The sequence below is a fragment of the Crassostrea angulata genome, chromosome 6 (assembly GCF_025612915.1).
Source record: "Crassostrea angulata isolate pt1a10 chromosome 6, ASM2561291v2, whole genome shotgun sequence".
Taxonomy (NCBI): Eukaryota; Metazoa; Mollusca; class Bivalvia; order Ostreida; family Ostreidae; genus Magallana; species Magallana angulata.
Genome location: NC_069116.1, coordinates 41530203 through 41554578, shown reverse-complemented (window position 1 = coordinate 41554578; position 24376 = coordinate 41530203). Strand labels below are relative to the sequence as shown.

At 33.7% G+C, this 24376-nt stretch overlaps 4 protein-coding genes across 4 annotated transcripts; 3 read left to right on the top strand and 1 right to left on the bottom strand.

The window, feature by feature from the left end:
• The first annotated feature begins 1057 nt into the window (after nt 1–1057).
• On the top strand, nt 1058–11298 carry LOC128190697 (uncharacterized). Its single transcript, XM_052862829.1, has 17 exons — nt 1058–1563; nt 2678–2868; nt 3656–3785; nt 3879–3965; nt 4093–4173; nt 4276–4422; nt 4510–4787; nt 5219–5313; nt 5454–5603; nt 8045–8258; nt 8553–8682; nt 8780–8866; nt 8977–9057; nt 9186–9332; nt 9427–9704; nt 10102–10193; nt 10313–11298. Exons 1-17 carry the CDS (start codon nt 1297–1299, stop codon nt 10480–10482), a joined length of 2625 nt encoding a protein of 874 aa, XP_052718789.1. The 5' UTR covers nt 1058–1296; the 3' UTR covers nt 10483–11298.
• A 2802-nt stretch (nt 11299–14100) lies between these two features.
• Nucleotides 14101–16542, top strand: LOC128190451 (uncharacterized). The gene is made up of 5 exons (XM_052862508.1): nt 14101–14229; nt 14394–14460; nt 15190–15804; nt 16242–16268; nt 16445–16542. The coding sequence occupies exons 2-4, from the start codon at nt 14400–14402 to the stop codon at nt 16247–16249; spliced, it is 684 nt and encodes a 227-aa protein (XP_052718468.1). The 5' UTR covers nt 14101–14229; nt 14394–14399; the 3' UTR covers nt 16250–16268; nt 16445–16542.
• A 985-nt stretch (nt 16543–17527) lies between these two features.
• On the bottom strand, nt 17528–21329 carry LOC128186561 (decreased expression in renal and prostate cancer protein-like). The gene is made up of 5 exons (XM_052856379.1): nt 21260–21329; nt 20391–20460; nt 17867–20143; nt 17729–17743; nt 17528–17621 (listed from the first exon to the last, which is right to left on the bottom strand). The coding sequence occupies exons 2-5, from the start codon at nt 20458–20460 to the stop codon at nt 17614–17616; spliced, it is 2370 nt and encodes a 789-aa protein (XP_052712339.1). The 5' UTR covers nt 21260–21329; the 3' UTR covers nt 17528–17613.
• Nucleotides 21330–23038: 1709 nt separating this feature from the next.
• Nucleotides 23039–24376, top strand: LOC128189957 (putative uncharacterized protein DDB_G0286901). Its single transcript, XM_052861795.1, has 4 exons — nt 23039–23106; nt 23400–23469; nt 23579–24172; nt 24256–24376. Exons 2-4 carry the CDS (start codon nt 23400–23402, stop codon nt 24270–24272), a joined length of 681 nt encoding a protein of 226 aa, XP_052717755.1. The 5' UTR covers nt 23039–23106; the 3' UTR covers nt 24273–24376.

Here is a 24376-nt window from a genome sequence, read left to right as displayed (position 1 = left end):
ACCCATTATTTTTTTTAAAAACATGGTATTGCACACAACAAGCATCGAACATGGCTATGATTTTATTAAGCAACCCAATGTTTACATTTTCAACCACTCTACACGTGGCTGAACACGAGCGATAACTCTGTTCTGAATATCATCGTTTAATTTAAATAACCGCTAGATGGTGAAATAGAACATACATCCAACACGGTTTTCATGTTTTAACATAAATCAAAGTAGGATATGATATGAAAAACGACTATTACTTACGTATTTTTAGAATATTATCCGAACACATATACTTCCGCTCGAAAATTCACAGGAACTGAACAAATCTTCGTGAAGTCTCGTGAACTTTCATTCGAGCACCTCTGGATTCATTATATACTTAGCAACGATAAAGAAAACATTCCGAACACATTCGCAGGGGTGATTTTTAGGCCCTGTCTGTTTCTTATGTATTTCTTTTTGCAATGTTCGCTCCTTTCATAATCACATAAAACACAAAACAAATATTTTATAGTTTGCATGAACCATCCAAACAACCACCAAATTACATGTAACCGTTCTTCCTCGGGCTTCGCAATTTGTATGGTAGACATACACTGATCTCCTCTAGCAAATCTCTCCAAACACGTTTCAAAAACAGTATTTGCTAGCTAGCGAGTATGGTACAGACAGTTTATTTAATGTATCTAGGATGGAAAAGAATATATGCATCTTAAGTTACTCAAAATTTTTAGCACAGGTTCATTTTGAACACTAATTCTAATTCAGTAATTACTGAATTAGACCGAATAAAAAGTTCTCCCACAATGTAAGATAAATAATCACCGTGCATTTTGCTATAGAAAAGAATCTTTATAAACTTGATATAGGAAAGCGTATAGAAAATGTCGATTTATACATGTACCATTGCACCAAGTTACCGTACAGGATAAATAACAGACACCAGATGCGTCGCACAAGTTAAGCTGCATGGTTGCTCTAGTAAATCGAAATTAAGAAGGCGTAAACTTAATAGAACTTTTAAAAAATCTATTTAATGCTTTCGTGATCATATGTACGAATAACCCATTTTCGATATGGATACATGAATGTACCTATCTTGTTTTCATCTATTTCAGTTGCTGGCCAAGGATGTATACCGCGCGTTACAAATATCTACTGAAGCGTTCCTTTGTCAACATACGATTGTAAAGACTCGTATTTCGTTTTTCATTCCTTAAATTACTGCTTGGGTCGCCTTAAACCGATTTCAATATGACAGACGGAATAAAATAACTGCTGAAAAAAAAATCAAAACAAGAGATGCACCGTGGAGTTTCGTTTCAGAAACACTTGGATAGACTGCAACAAAGAACATGGAATTTAACATTACACCGACAGCAAAACACTATAGCCAATGCCGAAAAAGACAGTTTTGCCATTACTGGGCATCGTTTCACTTTAAACGGAACCATCAATTTTGATGATGCAGAGAAAGCTTGCCAATCGAAAACCACTTGGGATCTCCTGAGATCCTCTCTGATTCTGAATGCTTGCTCGGTGGAAACGTTTGCGAAACATAATTACCAGGTAAGTAATTTAGATTTTTTAGAAATAGATTAGGCTGAAAGGTCCATCAAATTTGGAGAAGTAAGTAACAAAATTTAGAATATAATTCATTGTCAAAATAATTTCGCGATATCTTGCCATGGATATCTTTTATAAGAGCAATTATTTGCCCTCCCCCTCCCTAACAAAAGAAGAAAAAATTTATGGGCTGCTTTAGATATATAATTTACAAAATCTTGATTAGATGTAGTAAATGTTATCTATTTAGAACATCTAGAAATGTACATCTTAAGTTGTCACGTGATTTTTATAATGAACTAGGATACAACTTTTCAAACCCATCCTATGGCGGTCATTCGCCTTAAGGTGAACAATCGCCAGAAGTTCAAGCTTTGTCACGTTTATAAATATTGCCAACGCTGTTGCGAGAGCGGTTTAAATTAACTTTCAACCATTAATACAGTTCTACTTTCTTTATGTAAATTCAGAGTAATTTTGCTTTTTTATCTCATGATTTACAGATGGGCTGAATTAAAAATTCCTGATATCATTGTAGTACTAGTGTTTTCTTTATAATATACAAATAAACACGAAACCCAAAATTATTAATTCGGTGATTTAAATATCTGCATATATTATTTGCAGATATTTAAATCACCGAATTAATTTTGTGTTTTATAATATGACAAATTACACTTAAATAACACACAATCACATACGAAGTTCTAACCTATTTAGTTTTCACCCCTCTTTGAGAAAAAAAAAATGCTTTCACTGGAGAAGAGACATTGATGACAAATCAAGCAACGCCATGGTTGTTTACATTGGAAAAGATGCTCAAGGCCGATGAGGAGAGTTACACAAGTGTAGCATTAGTACCAATCTTGCGTATTTTATATGTAACTAAAGCTCAGGCTTATGTTCACTACGTGTCTATTTCGCTAGTTAGTATTCAATGCCCGTTATAAACTGTAAAAATGATATTTTCTTTGGTTATCATACAATCCATAGATGATTGCACCAATCTTATACTAAATTTTTTGGCATGAAAAAAAAATGACATGATACTGTAAGAAAGCATACCAATGGTACACAAACCGTAATGCTTTCATATCACCCTTTCAAAATTTTACAGATTTTGTCATGGACTCGCCGATTGATGGGGAGGTCCGTTTTCAACGCCATGATGCGCCCCACGGTCTACAAACAGTTCGTAGGGGGAGACGACTTCACGTCATTCCAAAAAACAGTTAGTCGTCTGCAAACCGCAGGGGTGAGACCCCTCGTCATGGTCACCCTGGAAGAAGACGTCAAAGATGATGGACCGTAAGCAGAGAGAGAGAGAGAGAGAGAGAGAGAGAGAGAGAGAGAGAGAGAGAGAGAGAGAGACACACACACAGAGAGAGAGAGTCACGGATGGATGAAGGAGATCATACATGTATACCAGTTTATGAGATTGTTACATCACAAGATATATACCCCATTCTAGCTTTGCATCAACTTACCTGGGCTGTGCATATATTTTCAGCACCCATATACTATACACACTTAAATTCTTTGTAAATTTAAACATTCTGTAACCACGCATAGTCTCCGATTTTCTTCAAGACCCCATATTTCCTTAGCAACGGCAGTTTCAAGATGTTGAATAAAGTTTAGATATATTTGATATAACAGTTTGGCATATATCCCACAGATAACAACAAAGAATGGTTCTAAGTTTTGTTTAAAACAAGGAGTTTTGCTTAAAAGAATAACTATGATTTTCACAATTTTTTCTTATTCTTAAACGCGTTACCATAGTAACAGACCTGTGTCAATCTTTCAAATTTACTTGTATATTTAAAATACAGCTATAAATCTATGAGTTTGGTTTAATAATAACATCTATGTTGTTTTAAAAAATACGAAAAATCATGTTTTAAAAATGATTTTCAGTTACCATGGTAACATTCTTTAGATTTTTATTTGCCAAGAAATATTATTTCATAATTAAAAGTTGACTATATAGTTCATTTAATATTTTATATTTCATAACTAAGATAAGCTGCAATTTCTTTTCGTATTACTGAGATAATTGTATAATAACCTTTGTGTATCAATTCTTTTACAGTGACGCTGACGAGCTTTTTGATAGAAATCTTAAAATCATGATAGACTGCATGGAAATGACAGCATCACTCGGAAGCCAGAACCCGATGATGCAAATCAAACCGTCTGGACTTTTCCCTCTTGCCTTATGTGTTTGTATTGAAATTACATTATATATCCAAAATTCTCCTGATATAAACCACTATTTTACGACTTTATAAATCATATAATAAATTTGTTAACAGAAATCTATTTCCACTGAAGTTCCATTTCCAAGTTCTCAACCGGAAATTGTGGAGAAAATAGCAAATTCGATAGAAACATCCAAAGAGGTAAGACGGGCATTCTTTTAACAACAATCAATTTGTGAGATTTTCATTTTTCGTTACCATAACAACTATATGTTTTTTGACAAAGTTAAATAATAATTTGAATAAAATACTTTTTACTAACGAATAGGTAACGGAATTGGGAAAACTTTCAACGACGGAAATTGGAGAACTTAACAAAGCTTTAAACAGAATAAATCAAATTTGTGAGGTAAGCTAGAATGTATTTTGCATACGAGCGTACATGTATTTTGCGACATTCTAGTATTTCTGATGAATTGTATGTAATTGTATACTAATAATATTGTTTCAGGTTGCCATGAAGAGAAAGCTAATGATTATGGTAGATGCCGAGTACACTTATTTGAATCCTTGTCTGAACTTGTTAACCCTGGCTATGATGCTTCACAGTAATCGCTCCAAACCACTCGTAGCCTACACTTACCAAAATTATCTTAAGGTTAGAATCGCTGTATTGCATATTCGAATACATTTCATTTGATTGCTTTCCATGACACGGGATATTTTTTATCTTTTTTTCCGCCAGGAAACCCCAAACATTCTCTTGAAGGACATCGAGCTTGCGCAGACGCATGGCGTTACGTTCGGTGCAAAACTCGTGCGTGGGGCTTACATTTACAAAGAAAGAGCTTTAACCAAGGAGAAAGGATACCCAGATCCCGTTTGTGAAACTTTCGAGAAAACGACCGAAAACTACAACCGTTCAATGGACATCATGATGGAGAAAGTCGCAAAGCATCCTGGGAAATTCTGCGTAACTATTGCATCTCACAACGAGGACACGGTCAAAAGAGGGACGAACAAGTGAGTATTAAGTATTTGGCCGTCACAGGAATAATTAGATAATCATCTTGTTAACACTATACTCTGTTAACTTAACCTTTCCTTTTCATAGACGTATAAAGACAACATTCGGCCTGTAGAGTGTTCGTATAGTAACCCAGCAGAGAAGGTGACGTGTGCAAGGAGAGGAACTCATTTTAATATCTCCTTAACATTTAATTAAGATGACCTCATTGGAAACTTATTAGGTTTTTTGAATTTTCTATCAAGTCTTCCTACATAGTTCGATGTAAATTGTTTTAATCGTATATAGTTTGTTTTGTTGTTTAAGAGACAATTGATCGAACACCTATTTTAGTTTGAAATAGACGAATCTTGTGAGCATGCAGCTTTAATAATGAAAAATAAGTTCATGATATAACGGTATCGGTTTTCTGTAATTGGCATTTCAGGATGGCTGAACTGGGCATACCAGGAAGAAGTTTAGACCAGAAAGTGTTCTTTGCACAATTGTATGGAATGTCCGACTTCATTTCGATGTCTTTAGGTATAAAATATAAAAGAATTCTGTAATCTCCAGACGTAGATATATTTCTTGTAGTAATTAAAATTCCAACCAAATTTTTATTTTGTTGGAAAGTAGGACTTTCCTGGCGTCTAATAATTTTACAATACAATTTATTTCAGGCCAGGCAGGCTACATGACGTACAAATCCATTCCCTATGGCACTATTGATGAGGCTCTTCCATACCTTTCTCGAAGACTGAATGAAAATAGTTCCATACTGGGCGGAGTCAGAAGAGAACGCGAAATCATCCGCGCGGCCCTTGGTCGTCGTTTGTTTTCACCCACCCACTTAATGAAGCGATGACCGATATTCATACGTTTCCTTTTTTTATATTTTTATATTCATTTTTATTGATCAAAATGTTGTTTCGTTTTTTTCTTAAAAATTTTACTTTTTTTTCAATATGAATATCAACAATTCTATGATAATTATTATTTGACACTTTTCCTCATTCATTATGAATAATACCATGTCTTCTATTTATTTTATTGTTGAAATGTTAAAATTGATATTATATTTACAAATATTAAACAAAGATATACTGTAATTATATGTTTTATACGGTTAATGGTCATAATAAAATTATACATTTTATTAATTCAAAATATTAAATAAAATGATTACAATAATGCACTTTATTTTTTTTCCTTTTCATATCTAAAACACGTATATGTGTTAAATGTTCATGTACCACATGTTAGTTAACGTACAGGATAAAAAACGGACAACTGTATACAGGGTTATTTTCGCCCTGTGTAATCCCCCCCCCCCTTCTACACGTGCAAAAAGTTTGAACCTGTCTTGAATTCGCACAGACACAGTTGTGTTTAAGAGTGACAATTTGAAACATTGGAATTTTCCTAGTCTTAATTCGCCCGAAGACAACGAGGGCGCTAGAGACGAAAATAAAATGGAGGCTAATATTTCCCTGTATAGAGTAATTGAAGCTGGTTGCTCTAGTGAATTGATTTGGAAAAGGTATAAACCAACCAGACCTTTTTTTAAAAAAAAATATTTAATGCAAGCGTGTAGACATCCAACAATAATAAGTTCTGAAATGAATACATGTACGTTGTTTTGATATATTTCAGTTGCTAGCCAAGAATGTATACTGAGCGTTAAAAATATCTACTGAAGCGTTCCTTTGTCAACATGAAATTGTATTGTATGCCTCCTATATCGTTTTTCATTCCTTAAATTACTGAACCTATTTAAACCAATTTCAATATGACAGACGGAATAAAATAACTGCTGAAAAAAACCCAAAACAAGAGATGCAGCGCGGAGTTTCGTATCAGAAACTCTTGGATGTATTGCAACAAAGAACATGGAATTTACCATTTTACCGACAGCAAAACACTATAGCCAGTGGCGGAAGACACAGTTTCGCGAATCCTGGGCATCGTTTCACTCAGAACGAAACCATCAATTTTGATGATGCAGAAAAAGCATGCCAATCGAAAACCACTTGGGAGCTTTTGAGATCCTCTCTGATTCTAAATGCTTGCTCGGTAGAAACATTTGTAAAACATAATTACAAGGTAAGTATTTTAGATTTTAAACAAAATCCGTTGAAGGAAAGGTACAATGTACATGTTTTGCTTATCAAATTTGGAAATGTAAACAATCTAATTTGAGTAACTGATAACCATATTGTCAAAGTAATTGTGTAATATTTTGTCATTTTGAAATCACAGATATAGTAAGCCTACATGTACATGTATACCCCACCCACCCACCCCCTTCCGAAAAAAGAAGAAGAATTATTTCCGGGCTTCTTTATACATGTATATTCAAATTTCGAAAAATTGGTGTAAGTATAAAACAAGTGATATCTATTTAGTACATTTGAAAATGTACATCTAAATCAAGTCACGTGACATACATACACCACAACAAACAATTTTAAGGTGAATAACCGTCGTTAGGTAAATCTATTGCAAAAGCTATTTAAATTCATTATTAATAAATTATAAACTTACTTCAGGTCTTAATTTAAAGCAATTCTTTTTGCATCAAAATTGTCAGAGTCAAAATATAGTTGAACGACCCTGAAACTAAAGCTGACACTGTATTTTGGTTCTGTACGTGTAACATAATCTCGAGCTAAAATAAATGTTTACTCCACAACAACTGACAATGCTTCTCTTCACTTAAGGAGGTTGGAACCTAAAATACTAGTTATGTCTATCATCCAAAAACCACTTGGATATAAAGATGGGGACCTAAAACGTTCATTCTATTTGTGACCCATATCACATGCCATTTTTTGGAAATTAAGGGCCCCAAACAGAAATGATAATTTTCCTGAATTTTTTGCTAACTTTTTGGCATGGAAATTGATTATTTGAAGAAACCAAACAAATATTTATATAGTTTAAACTATCAGTTGAACACATGTAACTACTATAAAAGTAATATCTAAGTCAAAGTTTAAGGAAGGAAAACGTATACTGTGGAATCATTACTTATCGAGAGGTTTAATTTTCGTGGATTATCAAATTTAACAAATTATGGGGATATTCATGGAGTTTTTGGTATACAAAATTAGATAATATTGTGATTCATATAAACCAATGGAAAAATATTGTAAATTCACAAAGAGGAGAATGAGTTTCATGAAATCAACAAAAATTGAGTCAGCACGATTTCCCCACATTGATCTGATGAAATTCATACGTATAGTACATATACAGTGTTATTTTTTAGCTACTCCTTTCAAAATTCTCCAGATTTTGTCATGGACTCGCCGATTGATGGGGAGGTCCGTTTTCAACGCCATGATGCGCCCCACGGTCTACAAACAGTTCGTAGGGGGAGACGACTTCACGTCATTCCAAGAAACAGTCAGTCGTCTGCAAACCGCAGGGGTGAGACCCCTCGTCATGGTGACATTGGAAGAAGACGTCAAAGATAACGGACCGTTAGCACACACACACACAGAGAGAGAGAGAGAGAGAGAGAGAGAGAGAGAGAGAGAGAGAGAGAGAGAGAGAGAGCGCACAAATATGTTTTTATTGTGCGAAAGAAAAGTTATACATCAGAAGAACAAATCTATGTTTTGAACTACTTCAGTTTGGTGTTTTTGCGTGGACGCCATCTTAAACTACGAGGTCTCCGAGGTTACATAATGTTTTTAACTACATCGACACTATCCCAATATTTGTAAATTCAATTAAACGTGTAATGATTGAGTAACAACTGTTTTGTTTTACAGTGACGCTGACCAGCTTTTTGATAGAAACCTTAAAATCATGAAAGACTGCATGGAAATGACAGCATCACTCGGAAGCCAGAACCCCATGATGCAAATCAAACCGTCTGGACTTTTCCCTCTTGCCTTATGTGTTTGTATTGAAATTACATTGTATATCCAAAATTCTCCTGATATAAACAACTATTATTTTAATACGGCTTTATTAATCATAATAAATTTGTTCATAGAAATTTGTGTCTGCTGAAATTCCATTTCCAAGTTCTGAACCAGAAGTTGTGGAGAAAATAGCAAACTCGATGGAAACATCCAAAGAGGTAAGCTAATAATAACAATTAACTATCCCAAAGTTTTAATCTCTCGAAAGGATCAATAATTTTTATTGGCGAAGGTATAATCTTTTATAAACATTTTTTTTCCATAAAAGGTGACGAAATTAGGAAATCTCTCAACGATAGAAATTGCACAGCTCAATAAAGCTTTAAACAGAATAAAACAAATTTGTAAGGTAAGATGTAATATGAACAAAAAACAGGTGGAAACTAGGGTATTATACGGGCAATACATTTTGAACATTTTGCCCTATTCTAGTATTGTTAGTATATTCAGAACAAAACAATGAATAATTGTTAACAGGTTGCCATGGAGAGAAAGCTGATGATTCTGGTGGATGCCGAGTACACGTATCTGAATCCATGTCTTAACTTGTTAGCCCTGGCTATGATGCTTCACTGTAATGGTTCAGAACCTCTCGTGACAAATACTTATCAAAATTATCTCCAGGTCAGGTTTGTTTTCATCCTTATTTTCACTTAATTTAATTTCAATGCATTCCAGGACACGAGAAAAACATTTCTCTTTTGTTTCCCTCCCCCAGGAAACTCCAAACATTCTTCTGAAAGACATCGAGCTTGCACAGACGCATGGCGTTACGTTTGGTGCAAAACTCGTGCGTGGGGCCTACATCTACAAAGAGAGAGCTTTAGCCAGTAAGAAAGGATACCCAGACCCCGTCTGTGAAACTTTCGAGAAAACGACCGAAAACTACAACCGTTCAATGGACATCATGATGGAGAAAGTCGCAAAGCATCCTGGGAAATTCTGCGTAACTATTGCATCTCACAACGAGGACACGGTCAAAAGAGGGACGAACAAGTGAGTACTAAGTATTTGGCCTTCACAGGAATAGTTAGATAATCATCTTGTTAACAATATACTCTGTTAACTTAACCTTTCCTTTTCATAGACGTATAGAGACATCATTCGGCCTGTAGAGTGTTCGTTTAGTAAACCAACAGAGAAGGTGACGTGAGCACGCAATGAACATTTAGTATTATAAAGAACAGCAAAGCAGAATGAAAACGATTTTATTAAAGTTTCTTTATATTTCCTATTAAGTCTGTCATGTAACTTGAAGTGAATTGTTGAAAGCGTTTGTGATGTTGACAGTTGATCAAACAACCTTTATCATTTTTTAGCATGAAATTAATCATGTATATCTCCAAATATAAAATATATTCAAATCATGGTTTTTGGCTTATTGCAATTTAAGGATGGCTGAATTGGGAATACCAAGAAGTTCAGACCAGAGAGTTATCTTTGCACAATCATATGGAATGTCCGACTTCATTTCCTTGTCTTTGGGTAAATATTAATAAAATCTTTAATTCTAAGGCATCACATTTTATATACTTAGTAGTTTTTCAATTTTTGAATTTATCCTTTTCTGAATAATTTTAATTTTACAATATGATGTATTATAGGCCAAGCGGGCTACATGACGTACAAATCCATTCCCTGTGGCACTATTGATGAGGCTCTTCCATACCTTTCTCGAAGACTTAATGAAAATAGTTCCATACTGGGCGGAGTCAGACGAGAACGTAAAATCATCCGCTCGGCCCTCGGTCGTCGTTTGTTCTCATTCAACTAATTAACAAAGCGATAAAAGTCAACAGAAAAGGCAAAAAAAAAATCAATAATAATAATAATAATAAGTGGGAATATTCTGAAAAAGAATGGCAATTTTCAATGTGTTACCTGCATCTAGGTAATTTATCAAATTATGTATATTTTATTTTGACCGAAATATATAATTATATATTTTAAAAATCCATATGAGATCTTTTGTATTCACAACACCATTTTGTGATTATTTGTAACGCATTTATACATTTTTATAAAAGATTTATTTGGTTATTTTATTGTATTGTTATTGTATTTACAATTATTCAATATACAAAAATATTTGTACTTTTTTTTTACGGTTTATGGTTATTTAAAATATGTTAAACACTGGTACTCTATTAATGTTGTGAATAAAATAATTCAGACAATAATGCACCTTATTTTCTGTGTTAACTCACGGCTATTTGTGTTTAAACTTTGTAAAACGACTGCATGGTGACACGACATACGACTTTTTTCGCTAAGATGAAAACTATGTTCAAATTTAACATGGGGAGTCTGCCTGATTATTTATTTGATATTATCCCTAACAAGCGGGAAAATATATATCGCGATACAACACACGAAACAAGGATCAGTTTAATGTTCCTAAGTGCAGGTTAGATTTACTTAAAAAATCATTTGTACCCGATACTGTCAATCAATGGAATTTACTAAATATAGAAGCCAGAACAGCCACCTCAATCAATTTGTTTTGCAAACATATGCCTAAAGTTACGAAACCCCCTATTTATTTTTCTTTAGGCAAACGCTGTACCAACATTATTCATACAAAGCTGAGACATAATATTATAGATAATCCGTTGTGTTTATGTGGTCAAACAGAAGATGTGTATCATTTCTTTTTTTCTTGTAAAAAATATTCTAGAGCGAGAAACAATATGTTTGATCAATTGTTTATGTTAGCTATAGATTTAGTCCATATTGACACTAATTTACTTTTATATGGCAGCAACAACCTACCTTTACATATCAACAAAAGCATTATTGCTTCTGTACAAAAGTTTCTAGACGAATCCTTGAGATTTAAAGAATATTTCTTTGTGTATATCTATATTATAATTTCTTTTGTTCTATATTCATATGCATGACAACTATTGTTATATTTAAGGAGAGGAACTTGTAAGTTGTTAGAACTTGTTTCTGATCTTTTTGTTTAATCAATAAAATATGTTCAAAACAAAACTTTTTTCCAAGCTCTATTTCGCAAAACATTGTTTTTCTACCACCGAACGACGAATTTAAAAAGCATAGTTAATTTTAACTTGCGTTGCGAGGAATGAAATCAATATCATTTCACAAAAAAGAGTGGTATTTTTTACGCCGAGATGGCAATTCTGATTTGTAAGGAAAACTCAGGAAGATGTTTGCACGGAACACAAAGTCTTCAAAGTTTTGACAAAAAAGCTAAAAATTAAGAAAAGTATTTATAAACTGACAATAAGAAGAATAAATGTCGATCTCAGTTCACACTATGAACACTAATAACGTACAAAAAAAATTGACAAAATGCATTCGACACTTTAGAGCGTTTATTGCTTAAACAATTTTTTAATTCAAATTAATTTAATTTAATTAATTTGATTAGAATTTCAAAGTTTAAAATCATTCGCTTTTATATATATGTGCACAATACAACAAGAGCTAAATGGGCCATAAATTGATATTTTCACTTTTTAATCTTAACCTTGAGACAGGTAAAATGTTTCAATGAAATATTATTTTAAAACAGCAGGTACATTATGTGTCTACAAAAATAAGCATAGATACACATTACATAATGATATTCAGCTTGAAAACTAAAAAACAGGAAACCAGAACTCAAAAGAAACTAAAACCGAGGCAGATCTGCACTTTAATCTAAATAAGATACATGTACCTTGCTAAATATGTCATCCTTTATTATTTGTGAATTGACATGCTGGGATTTAATATGCACATAGCAAGAAATTAATGTTTGAAAATTGTTCAGCAGTAAAGTATATTTCAAATTTCTACTTGAGAACTAACACGTCTCTGTTTAAAAAAATAATATGGATACTAGTAAAGGAATGTTTTGTTATAATATAATTTTTACATTTTCTAGTGTATTTGTCAATGATAACACTACAAATCGATTTTTAATGTATTGTCCAACATGTTTTATCAGTGACTATTTAACTTTTAATCGCATAATTGTTGAAAATTACATAAATGTACAAAATAAGAAACCATTCTTTGAATATTATCAGGAGACCACCTCCTTATACTCAATAAAAGATTATATATTCTTTAAATATGTTCAGTTTCACGGCTTCTAGTAGATTACCTAGGGCTTTTTTTCAGTCATTGATTCATGTTTCTTTAGATCTTTATCGCCTTTATCACCATGATATTGCATCTTTAAATGTGTTGTAAAACACAGAAGGTAGTTGTAAAAATACACAAAATGCACATGTTATTTTTTAAATCGGCACCTTGAGTACATGAGCCATGTGCCGATCGTTAAAAAGATGCAATATCTATTATTTTTATTACAATGAATATAACTTGGTAAGTCATTTGACTGACATTTACAAAGGAAATATTGACACTTTGCCAATTACAAACGCAGTTTACATCCAATGCAAAACTTGCAATTTTCAAAAGAATCCGATATATTGCTAATATATCCTTGTCTTTAAGTTTTTAAAAATCGATTTTAAAAAGAAACATCTGATTTATTGAAACCAATTTATATCTTTAATGTTGTCCCTTGCTTTGTGCTTATTTTGTGTTATTTAGTCCAAGAAAAAAATATTTCTAAATTAGGAGGCATTGTCCCTACTAGTATATGTTTGAGAAACTAAAATCCTCATCGAACAACAGTGGATATTTAATTTTATTTCTGTAAATGTTTTACCAACTGCTTTTATTAACCATGATGAACAATTCATGTTTCAGACATTTGAAATCTACATGATAAAGAATACATTATACATTATGAATTTTGCAAACAAAGCCATCTTAATCAAGCACTTTTACGATGCAGTGTTAAAGAGTAAAAAATGATTAGTTGAATGTCCGTAGTTTCAGAAAAAATCTTTAACAAACCTTAAACTTCAGCCCCGTGATATATCATATAACATGTTCAAATAAAAATGTTGTTCGACAAATTAAAAAATATTCTTTTCGTGAAAAAAAAAAACAGTTTGGGAATATGAAAAAATAAATAAAACCAAATCAGATGCACTTTTCTTATTTAATAATTTTTATATACATATAAAGGATTTAATTTCTATTTATATCAACCTAAAAATATTCATGAAAGTAACTATCCTTACCAACTAACACATTGGCACTTTGAATTATTCACGGTTCATAGATTGTTTCGAAGAATTGATGATAACATTTTCAGACAAATTGACACACACCTGTTTCAAAGAGAAGAAAACACGCGTAGCTGTCACTTTCATGTGGCCACTCGTTCCCTTTCACCAGTACACCTGAAGCAGGGGTTATGCCGGTTGCCGTCGATTCGTCACTCAGACGAGACATGCATATCTTGCACATTACAACTTTTGATTTTTGTAAACGTTGTCTGAACAATGCCTTAACATGCCAGGTTTCAACTAAAACCGGAAAGAGCATCGGAAGTGCAATCGTATAAAAATTGAGAGGCATACGTTAAAATCTTACTCCGTCCCCTGTTGGTGTTTTTCCTTTCTCTTCAACCACAGAGAACAGAAAGAGAGTAAGTAAAATGTAGTAGCCTCTATTATCAGTGAAGTATTCCTCAAAGGAATTGGTTTATATTACTTTTTTTAAATCTCAATATGTATTATAAGATGTTTGTTAAGTTTGGCACCTTTTGCAGTGTTAAGCTTGTAGTAATATGACTTATATGTTTTATTTTAGTTGACCATGTACTACATTGGTATATTCACTTTTCTGCTATTTGTTGGAGCTCATGGATTTGTTCTTCGTAAGTACAAGTTCATTTTTGTGTTCAGCAGCATCCTTTGGGTTTCCTAATTGTTTCTATAGTCTGTCAAAATATTTACGCCGGACATTTTCTTAAATTATTCTATACTTTAATACTGATACCTCTGGGTTGAAATTATATCCATTCAATAGTATGAAAAAAAACCCCAAGATTTTACATTTGAAACACTCCTTAGGTTTTAATACACGGTTTAAAATAAAAAGTCTACGGGGATTTTCATTACAAGCGAGATGAAAGTACCCATATGAAAACTTTGAAAAATTAATTGTACAAGGTATTCCGATTGACCGATTGAAGTGGAGAAGAGATGTAAACATTTCCCATTATAAATTTCCGTGAGAATTTTTTTTCGTTCCTGTGAATTTTTCCGAGTGAAAAAAGATAATGTGCCAATTCAGATATCTTTAATATTTTCCCTTTCATCGATATTTCAATTGCATTCTTTCACAGGTATGTATGTTTCTATGAAAAAATCGTCCAAATGTGCCGCATGAATATCTTGGGACAGAAACTTTATTCAATTTCAAACAGTAAAATGAGTTTTGATTAGTTCAGGAAAAAAATCAGAAAACTACATATAAAATATGTTGAATCAAGTGTTTCAAGTTATCTAAAAACTTAACGTTACATCTCATCATTTCAATTTCAAGAAATGTTTAAATAGTTTAATGTCATTACGGTGAATTGTTTAACTTTTTTTTAACCAAGAAAGACCGACAACTGTGGTTAAAGCATTGAATGGAGAGACCGTGATGAATTCTGGGCCACCAATTGGCAGTCCGGACCAGTCAACTCAGAACCAGAACCGCTTTATGAGGGACCCAACCATCCTTGATGCTAGAAGAAACAGAGCTAGCCCAGTGATAGTTTCAGCGAACGCCATGATGCCAAACAAGAATAGAATTATAGCTTCTCCAGGTTCGAACAATATGGCGCAGGAAGCGTCTAATGTTAACATGCCAGAAATGGTGGCCATGATGATGAACATGATGAGTAACGAGCCAAACATGGCTGACGTGATGGCCGACAACACTGCAAAAGCAGACATGATAAATGCCTTATCGTCGGCCACTGAAGTAATGTCAAAACTGAAAGCCAACATGAATCAACCAAGAAGACCCAATATGCAGTCACCAACTAAAACATTGCCTTCGATAGAAAATTTGGGATACATAGTGCCATCCATGATGAATGCTAACATACCGTCTGGTGCCAATATGATGACAGGTACCAATATGATGCCAGTTAAAGGTTCAGGATCCAACTTTATCCCCACAGAATCTCAAGGACCCTCAAATAGTAACATTAATATTAGTCCAAGGCGTAAGTTCTCTACAAGTTTGTATTAAACTAACATATTTTTGTGGATATTTAGCTGTTAATTTTTTTAAGCCTTAAAACTATCATTTGTCTGTAGTCACCATTTCGAGAGCTATGACCATGTGACTAAAGAATGTCTAAACCAGAAATATACATTTCAAAATCTAAAAAAAAAAGCATTATTAATAAAACAAAAAAAACTCCTAAAAAGTAACGTTGTATGAGATTGTCATCTTAAAAAATGGCATCGTGTGTTATATTACATTTTGTTAGCTATTAATGTTTTATCAATATTTTTCTTAGATTGGGAAATGATAGAAAAAAAGAACAAATGAAATCATCAAATTTAGACTCATTTTTATTTCATCAATAGAATTAATCACCTGATACGACTGTTCTATTTAAAGAAATAAAAAATTCTGGTTTTTATCTTTTTTTAGGATATTAAGACGACGAAAATCCTGCAGGTAAAACTCTCAACATTTCTTATTGTCAAAAATATTTTGGGGAAAATTAAGCAATGAAAAATGAATTCAATTATTATTTAAACAAATCTTAATCAAATTTTGCACAAATGCATCGACCTGATCGCAAAGATTTCCTATTTAAAGGACAGGTATGATTTTAAAATTTTCATTTGAAGGGGATGATGGGAATCAAAAAGAAGAAAGACTATCCCCGTGATTGTATATATATATCTACATCTTGAAATAATTAAATAAATATTCATTTGTGTACGCAGCCTGTTTTTTTTTATTTCATTTGATTTGTACAGCGATTTACTATTACATTATTATAATAAGAACACTAGTTTTCTGAGAAAATATCGCCAAAATCCTTTTTATTTCTTGCATATAATAATTCCATGCAATCTATATTTGTTTGTTATGTATATCTATGTTCATAATTTGCAGACTGATATAAAAGATGCCCAAAAGCGTTTTAAAGAAAACAGTTGGGGATATTTGACGGACAAAAATAAGTTTGAAGTAGCTTTCATGAATGATTTTTCCGAATATTTTTATTTCCGAAAGGATAATCTTATTTATTATTTCTTATTTATAATCTTATTTATTAATCTTATTTATAACCTTATTTTTTATTATTTATAATCTTATTTATTAATCTTATTTATAATCCTATTTTTTCACAGACAATGGTCTGTTTATACTATGAGTAAATATGTAATTTTTAAATTGGTATCAATTTGTTATTATTATTATTGCCTATTATTTTATTTTTAGAAAGAAACCAAAAAGCCGAATTTCAGATCAGAGCATCAAATTCATTCCTTAGCAAAAGGAATAAGAATATATTTTAATAACGAAAAGTGCATATATTTTATTAATAGCAATACATGAATTTGTCCTATAATTGCAAATGAAAGAGGTAAAAATTATCAGCTAACGTTGTTATTCTTGTGCTAAGTAATTAATTTTAAATTACTTTAAAAAAAATTAACATATAAAGCCTTTTATTATGTTAAAGGCATTTTCAATCATGCGTTTTCCGCATGACAACCTCAGAATAAATACTGAAGGGTGTCAGCTCCTTTTTACATCAAATAATGGTTGTAAGAATATAAGTTTGTGAAATGCTGTCATATTTTCAGCACTTTGTTAACTAGCACACGCTACTTAAGCGTAGAAAAACACCTAAGTGTTTTTGATATTTCATAAAATGAAACTTTATAATATGAACCAGAAATACAATAAGTAAAACAGTATTTGGCATTGTATACATAATATTTTAAATCGAAAATAACAAAATACAGTTTTCATTGTCTTCTTGGATAAGCAAGAGCAGCTCTTTCTACCATACTACAAAAATTCAAAAGAAAATATTAGAAGACAATTGCAATTTTCTAAAGTTGATGAAATAATGATTACATTTTAAATGATATAAAAGGAAAAGAAAAAGAACTTACGTCTCATCATGGAACCTGTTAAAAAAGTACAAATTGTATCAGGACAATATCACCAATAAGACATTTGTCCGTTGATGATTAAGGAGCTCCTGTTTATATTTTAAAAGTGAAAATTTATAAATAGAAAATTTTCTTTACCTTTTCCATTATTGACCATTCCTGATGGATATCCTGGTCCCATCATATTTCCCATCATTCCTGGTCCCATTTTATTTCCCATCATTCCTGGTCCCATAGAATTTCCCATAGCAGGTATCATTGCATTTCCCATCATACCGTTCATTCCAGGTGTCATCATGTTTCCCATTGCGTTAGGCATATTAATCATTGCAGGCATCATTTGCATTGGGACCATTTTTGGAGAAGGAATCATAATTTGAGGACCTCCCATCATCATGGGTGGCATCATCATGTTTGGTCCTGCCATCATTGATCCTTTCATTCCCGAGTTCATTCCATTCATCATTGAGGCAGCAGCCATCATCATACCCATATTTATAGGTGACATTGGGATTCCTCCCATTCCATTCATTCCCATGTTTCCTCCCATTCCACTTCCCATACCAGGTGTCATGACCATCATATCACCGGCACCAGCACCGCCAGATGACACCAGTGTACCACCTCCATTGGCTCCGCCTACCATAATCATCATTTTAGAGCCAGCATTAGCGCCTCCACCAGCAGCGCCACCTTCAAACTCTCCTCCTTCAACTTCAGCGGGCTGCGCTGGCTCTGCTGGTTGGGGTGGTGCTGGCATTGCTGCCTCGCCTCCTGCACCCATACCACTTGCACCCATGCCTTGTCCCATTTGACCACCGTTTCCCATTGGCATCATTTCTTCCCCAGCCATCATTTGTCCTTGCATACCACCTGCCATCATACCCCCTGGCATCATTGCTCCTGACATCATACCAGAGGCAGGTTCAGGGGCTGGCATCATAGGACCCTGATTCATTCCAGAGGATTGACCGTTCATCATTGAGCCTGGCATCATTCCATTTGACGAGGAACCTGGCATCATACCAGAAGCTGGTTCAGGAGCTGGCATCATTTGACCCTGGTTCATACCGGGTGGGTTATTCATCATTGCACCGGGCATCATTCCATTTGAAGGGCCTTGCATCATTGATCCGGGCATCATACTTGACGTTGCCGAGTTCATTGCGTTTGGCATCATTCCTTGAGCTGGCTCAGGGGCTGGCATCATGTTTCCGGGCATCATTCCATTTGGTGAGGAACCTGGCATCATTGATCCGGGCATCATTCCTGGTTCAGGGGCTGGCATCATGGGTCCCTGATTCATACCATTTGGAGACTGCGAGTTCATCATGTTTCCGGGCATCATTCCATTTGGTGAGGAACCTGGCATCATTGATCCGGGCATCATTCCTGGTTCAGGGGCTGGCATCATGGGTCCCTGGTTCATACCATTTGGAGACTGTGAGTTCATCATGTTTCCGGGCATCATTCCATTTGGTGAGGAACCTGGCATCATTAATCCGGGCATCATTCCTGGTTCAGGGGCTGGCATCATGGGTACCTGATTCATTCCATTTGAAGACTGTGAGTTCATCATGTTTCCAGGCATCATTCCATTTGGTGAGGAACCTGGCATCATTGATCCGGGCATCGTTCCTGGTTCAGGGGCTGGCATCATGGGTCCCTGGTTCATACCATTTGGAGACTGTGAGTTCATCATGTTTCCGGGCACCATTCCATTTGGTGAGGAACCTGGCATCATTGATCCGGGCATCATTCCTGGTTCAGGGGCTGGCATCATGGGTCCCTGATTCATACCATTTGGAGACTGTGAGTTCATCATGTTTCCGGTCATCATTCCATTTGTTGAGGAACCTGGCATCATTGATCTGGGCATCATTTCTGGGGCTGGTTCAGGATATGGCATCATGGGTCCCTGATTCATACCATTTGGAGACTGAGAGTTCATCATATTTCCGGGCATCATTCCATTTGTTGAGGAACCTGGCATCATTGATCCGGACATCATTCCTGGTTCAGGGGCTGGCATCATGGAACCATGGTTCATACCAGATGACATTGCATTAATTATACCTTGCATAATTCCTGGCATTGCTGGTGAAGATGGTTCTGGTGCAGGCATATTACCTGGTCTGTTCATCATATTACCGGGCATACCCATATTAGGCATTCCATTACTGGACATACCCATATTAGACATACCAATACCAGACATACCGATATTAGTCATTCCGCTACCAGACATACCCATATTAGGCATTCCATTAGCAGGCATACCCATATTTGGCATTCCATTTCCAGACATACCCATGTTAGGCATTCCATTTCCAGACATACCCATGTTGGGCATTCCATTGCCTGGCATACCACTACCAGGCATACCGCCAGGCATATTGTTGCTTCTCCCGCGTCCTGTGACAATGAAATAAAGTTTAATTCATTTGATAATAAATTTTTGAGAATTTTTAGAATTTCTTCAAAAAGTATCAGAAGTATACAGTGTTTCACCTGATCCTTTATATTCGAAAAAATATATATATAAATATAAACATATGAGATTTGATCATCATTTTCAGCATATACTTTTTTTTATATAACTGATACTCTGGTTTATTTACATACACACGATAAGAACTAAAGACAAACAAAAGCTAAGTACCATACACTCCAGCCTGGGCACCGGAAACAGCGAGTAGAATGACAATGAAAGACATGGTATGCGACACCATCTGTAAAGAGTAAATTACCAAAAATCACTTTATAACTATCTCTACCTATTTGTATGGATTGAAAGTGGAACATTTATTCATTTTCTTTAAAATGGCAATTTATTTGTTTTATTTGGTTCATCTGTTGTCTATCCTAATTTATTCAGTTCATAACTAGTTGACGATAATAAAATACTTCAAACTCAGTAAGTTGAACAGTCTCAAAATGTGTAGGATATATTATGTAAAACTAATTTCAAGGACACACGAGACGTATATTTCATTATTGTACAATTTTTTTCTATCTCCACAATGTGAGGATTTCCACTGCGTAATTCCGTAATGATATTTAATTTCATACGATATATTTTACATATTTTGATATGCATGAAAATTTATCTAAAATAAGGAACCTCTCGTGTGTCTTTAAGACTGGGTGCGTATTAAGTTTTACAATCCAAGATTTTACTGAGCTTAAATATGAACAGCTCTGACTATTCAAGCTATATATATTATTTGATATGTTTAACCATATATGGTGCTGGTGGAAATGATGGATCAGGAATAGGCATAATAATGAAAACAAACAACAACTTAAAAATTAAAGACAAATCATTTTTTTTTTTTATTTTTGCTCTTTGCAATATAGATATTCTTAATAATCAGTACTATAAAAAAATTCAATAACCGATAAACAATTATTTGTTTATCAAATTCAGGTAAGATTTATTGTTATATAAGTTGTATGCCCCATTCTGCTTTATAAAGGCATACATATAGGTGGTATAAAAAGAATTACTTCTATGTATTATTGCCTTACCTTTAATTTGTGGTAGTGGTCTATTGAAATCTTTTCGATAAGAAGACCCCAGTTTGTGTAAGATTTTTGTTTTTATACCTCCAACATTCTATTTCCGCCAGCTCTCGCGCCGCAAGGGTTTGGGCACTGATTTACAACTTCCAACACGAGCTGCAACACGGAGACTTAAAAAATCTTACACAATTCAGCCATAAAATGGGGGAGACCAACATGTGTTCTGTGGTAGGATTATCACGAAAATCTGATAAGTTTGAGCTCCTATTTGGAAAAGATGAAAAAAGAGGGAAATGTTGGCAGTGCACTGTGTCCTTTGCGAGTCGGTTTATACGTGTACAACTCAAAAAAACAACAAACTTAGATAATTAATGGGAGGCGTTTGTCCTATGACGATTTAAAAACAAACGTTTAGAATAAGAGTATTGAAATTACCCAGACATATTTACCATTTTTCATCAGTACAGTTTGATGTTTGAAGAATGACTTACACCATGCTGTGCCAGTTATATACATTGTATAATCCTTTCTTCTTCTTTTTTTTAAATTCCTATAGTATTTTAAGTATTAATCAGATAAATTGACTAATTTTATGATACAAGTGGATAGGAATCGCACTTTGTTCAGTGGGAATTAAGTATTGATTCCACACATAAATCATAACATCGCGGCTTTTCACCATTTTGAAATAAAGTGCTGATATCGACATGCGCCTCTTGTACAAAGCGTTATATGCAAATTAAGTAAAAAAAACCCGGATCATTATCAATATACATTTGTGAACTATTTAATATTGAATGCATAATATAAATATATAGGATTTCTCATGATTTGTCAAGGTAAAGGATTTTTAAAGAGTTGTATAAAAATCATATACCATCGCATATCATGAGCTATTCTTAAATTTATCACGTTTTACCACGTCTTCTGTTGAACTTTAATCTTTTCTGTAAAAAATTTGACAACTTCATGCATTGAAAAAATTCGTTGAAGATTTATAAAAATTTCATTTTCGAACATATTTCATTATCAATTCATGAAAAAAGCATTAAATTTCAACTGAATTATTTTTTTTTTCGTTTTCATTCTACGTCAATTATCCGCCTGAACCTACGTAATATTTAATAATGACGTCACATTGGGTAAGAATTCACAGTGAAATATCAAACATTTTATTACACGAATGGTATCTACCGTATTTTGAGCTAAACATGTGAATAAGTCTTATAAGTTATACTTTTAAATACTATTTGATTAAAAATCCTTTTTTTACATGTAAAGTTTGAAATTTTTGTTGTGACGGTCAAATCTTATTCGATTGTTAAAATCTTATTCGATTGTAAATTTATTAACATTGATATATAAAAGTTGTTACATTGGTACTGGCATATGCAGTTACATGACTATTTTGAATATGTGGTCAATAAAATCTGTGACATTTTTTTTTCCAAAAGTTGTGCAATAATTATCTATGCGGTGTCTATGAATATCACTAGTGTTTCAAAATAACAACTTATATGAAAACTTTCAAATTTGCAAGTAGGATGAACTTTTATCTTTGTGTCAAACCCACGTGAAATTGTGTCAAGGTGTTACAGAGGTTTTGTATGTCACACCAAAAGCAGTGCTTTTCTGCCGTAAAAATAGAACACTGGAGACTTAACGTACATTCTTACATGATCTGATTGTAATACATCAAACAACTTGAACACCCAGCAGATTTCGCCACCGGAAAAAATACAAACTTTTCAAACTATATATAAAGCATGTTCGACTTAAAAATCTTTGCAGATCTTCACTCCTCATACCTCCAGTGTTCTTTGTTGCCAAGCGTTTCATCTCCTTTGATCATTGTAAGTATGCTTAAAGCTATGGACGTTGTATGATTTACTTAATTTTCATAATATTATCATAAGAATATTTTGTTTTGTAAAATTGATCAAATTTTAAAGGATGTTCTTTGAACAATTTCTTACAACATTCTAGTTTTGCTCAAAAGGTTTCTTAATTTATAATCAAATACAGTACACGTACAAAAAAATAAAGAAAGAAAAAGAAAAAAGAGTTACGATAATCCACAACTTAGGCAAATACTTAACAGTGTAATAGTAGATTTTATCCATTATCTTCAACGTTGTTGTTTCAGATGGGTTTCTTCTTGATTGCCGTTACCAGTCTTATTGCTGTAGCAAGCGCCGCTCCAACTTATGGCGGAGGTAAAAAAAAAAGCAAGCAAATTACACATATATTTAGATAAATAAAAATAGTAAAAATGTTCGACATATGGCTTTTTTTCATTGTTCAAATTAACGTCCTTTGTTGTAGGAAGTGCTAACAATGGCAATAACATGAATATGCCAGCGAATATGGGAATGAACAACGGAGCTATGAATGCAATGCCCGCTAATATGAATATGGCAGCTAACATGGCTAACAACATGATGATGCCAGCAAATATGGGCAACAACATGAATGCCAATGTAGCCAATATGATGAACGCCGTTAACATGGGCAACAACATGAACACGATGCCAGCTAACATGAATAATGCTGTAAACATGATGATGGCAGCTAATATGGGCAACAACAACAATGGAGCCAATATGGCAAATATGATGAACGCCATGAACATGATGCCAGCTAATATGGGCAACAACAACAATGGAGCCAATATGGCAAATATGATGAATGCCATGAACATGATGCCAGCTAATATGGGTAACAACAAAGGAGCAATGAACGCTATGATGCCAGCTAATATGGGCAACAACAACAATGGAGCCACAAATGCCAACATGGCAAATATGATGAACGCCGTAAACATGATGATGATGAATGGAGGAAATAATGGAGCTATGGGAAATGCAATGATGCCAAACAACATGGGACCCAATAACAACGCTGGTATGAATATGAAATGTAAGTAGACGTTTATATGATTTCAACATTGAAATTGTTTATGTAATAAAAATATGATGTTAACTTGTTGATTTATTTTACAGCCTCCTATGTGCTGTAAACACCTGCAGATATTTTGTACCGTTGAACAAAAGACCCCGAGGAGCTCTGTTATACGCCTTATTTCCATTTTTTATGAATAATAAAATACATTGCTAAAACACA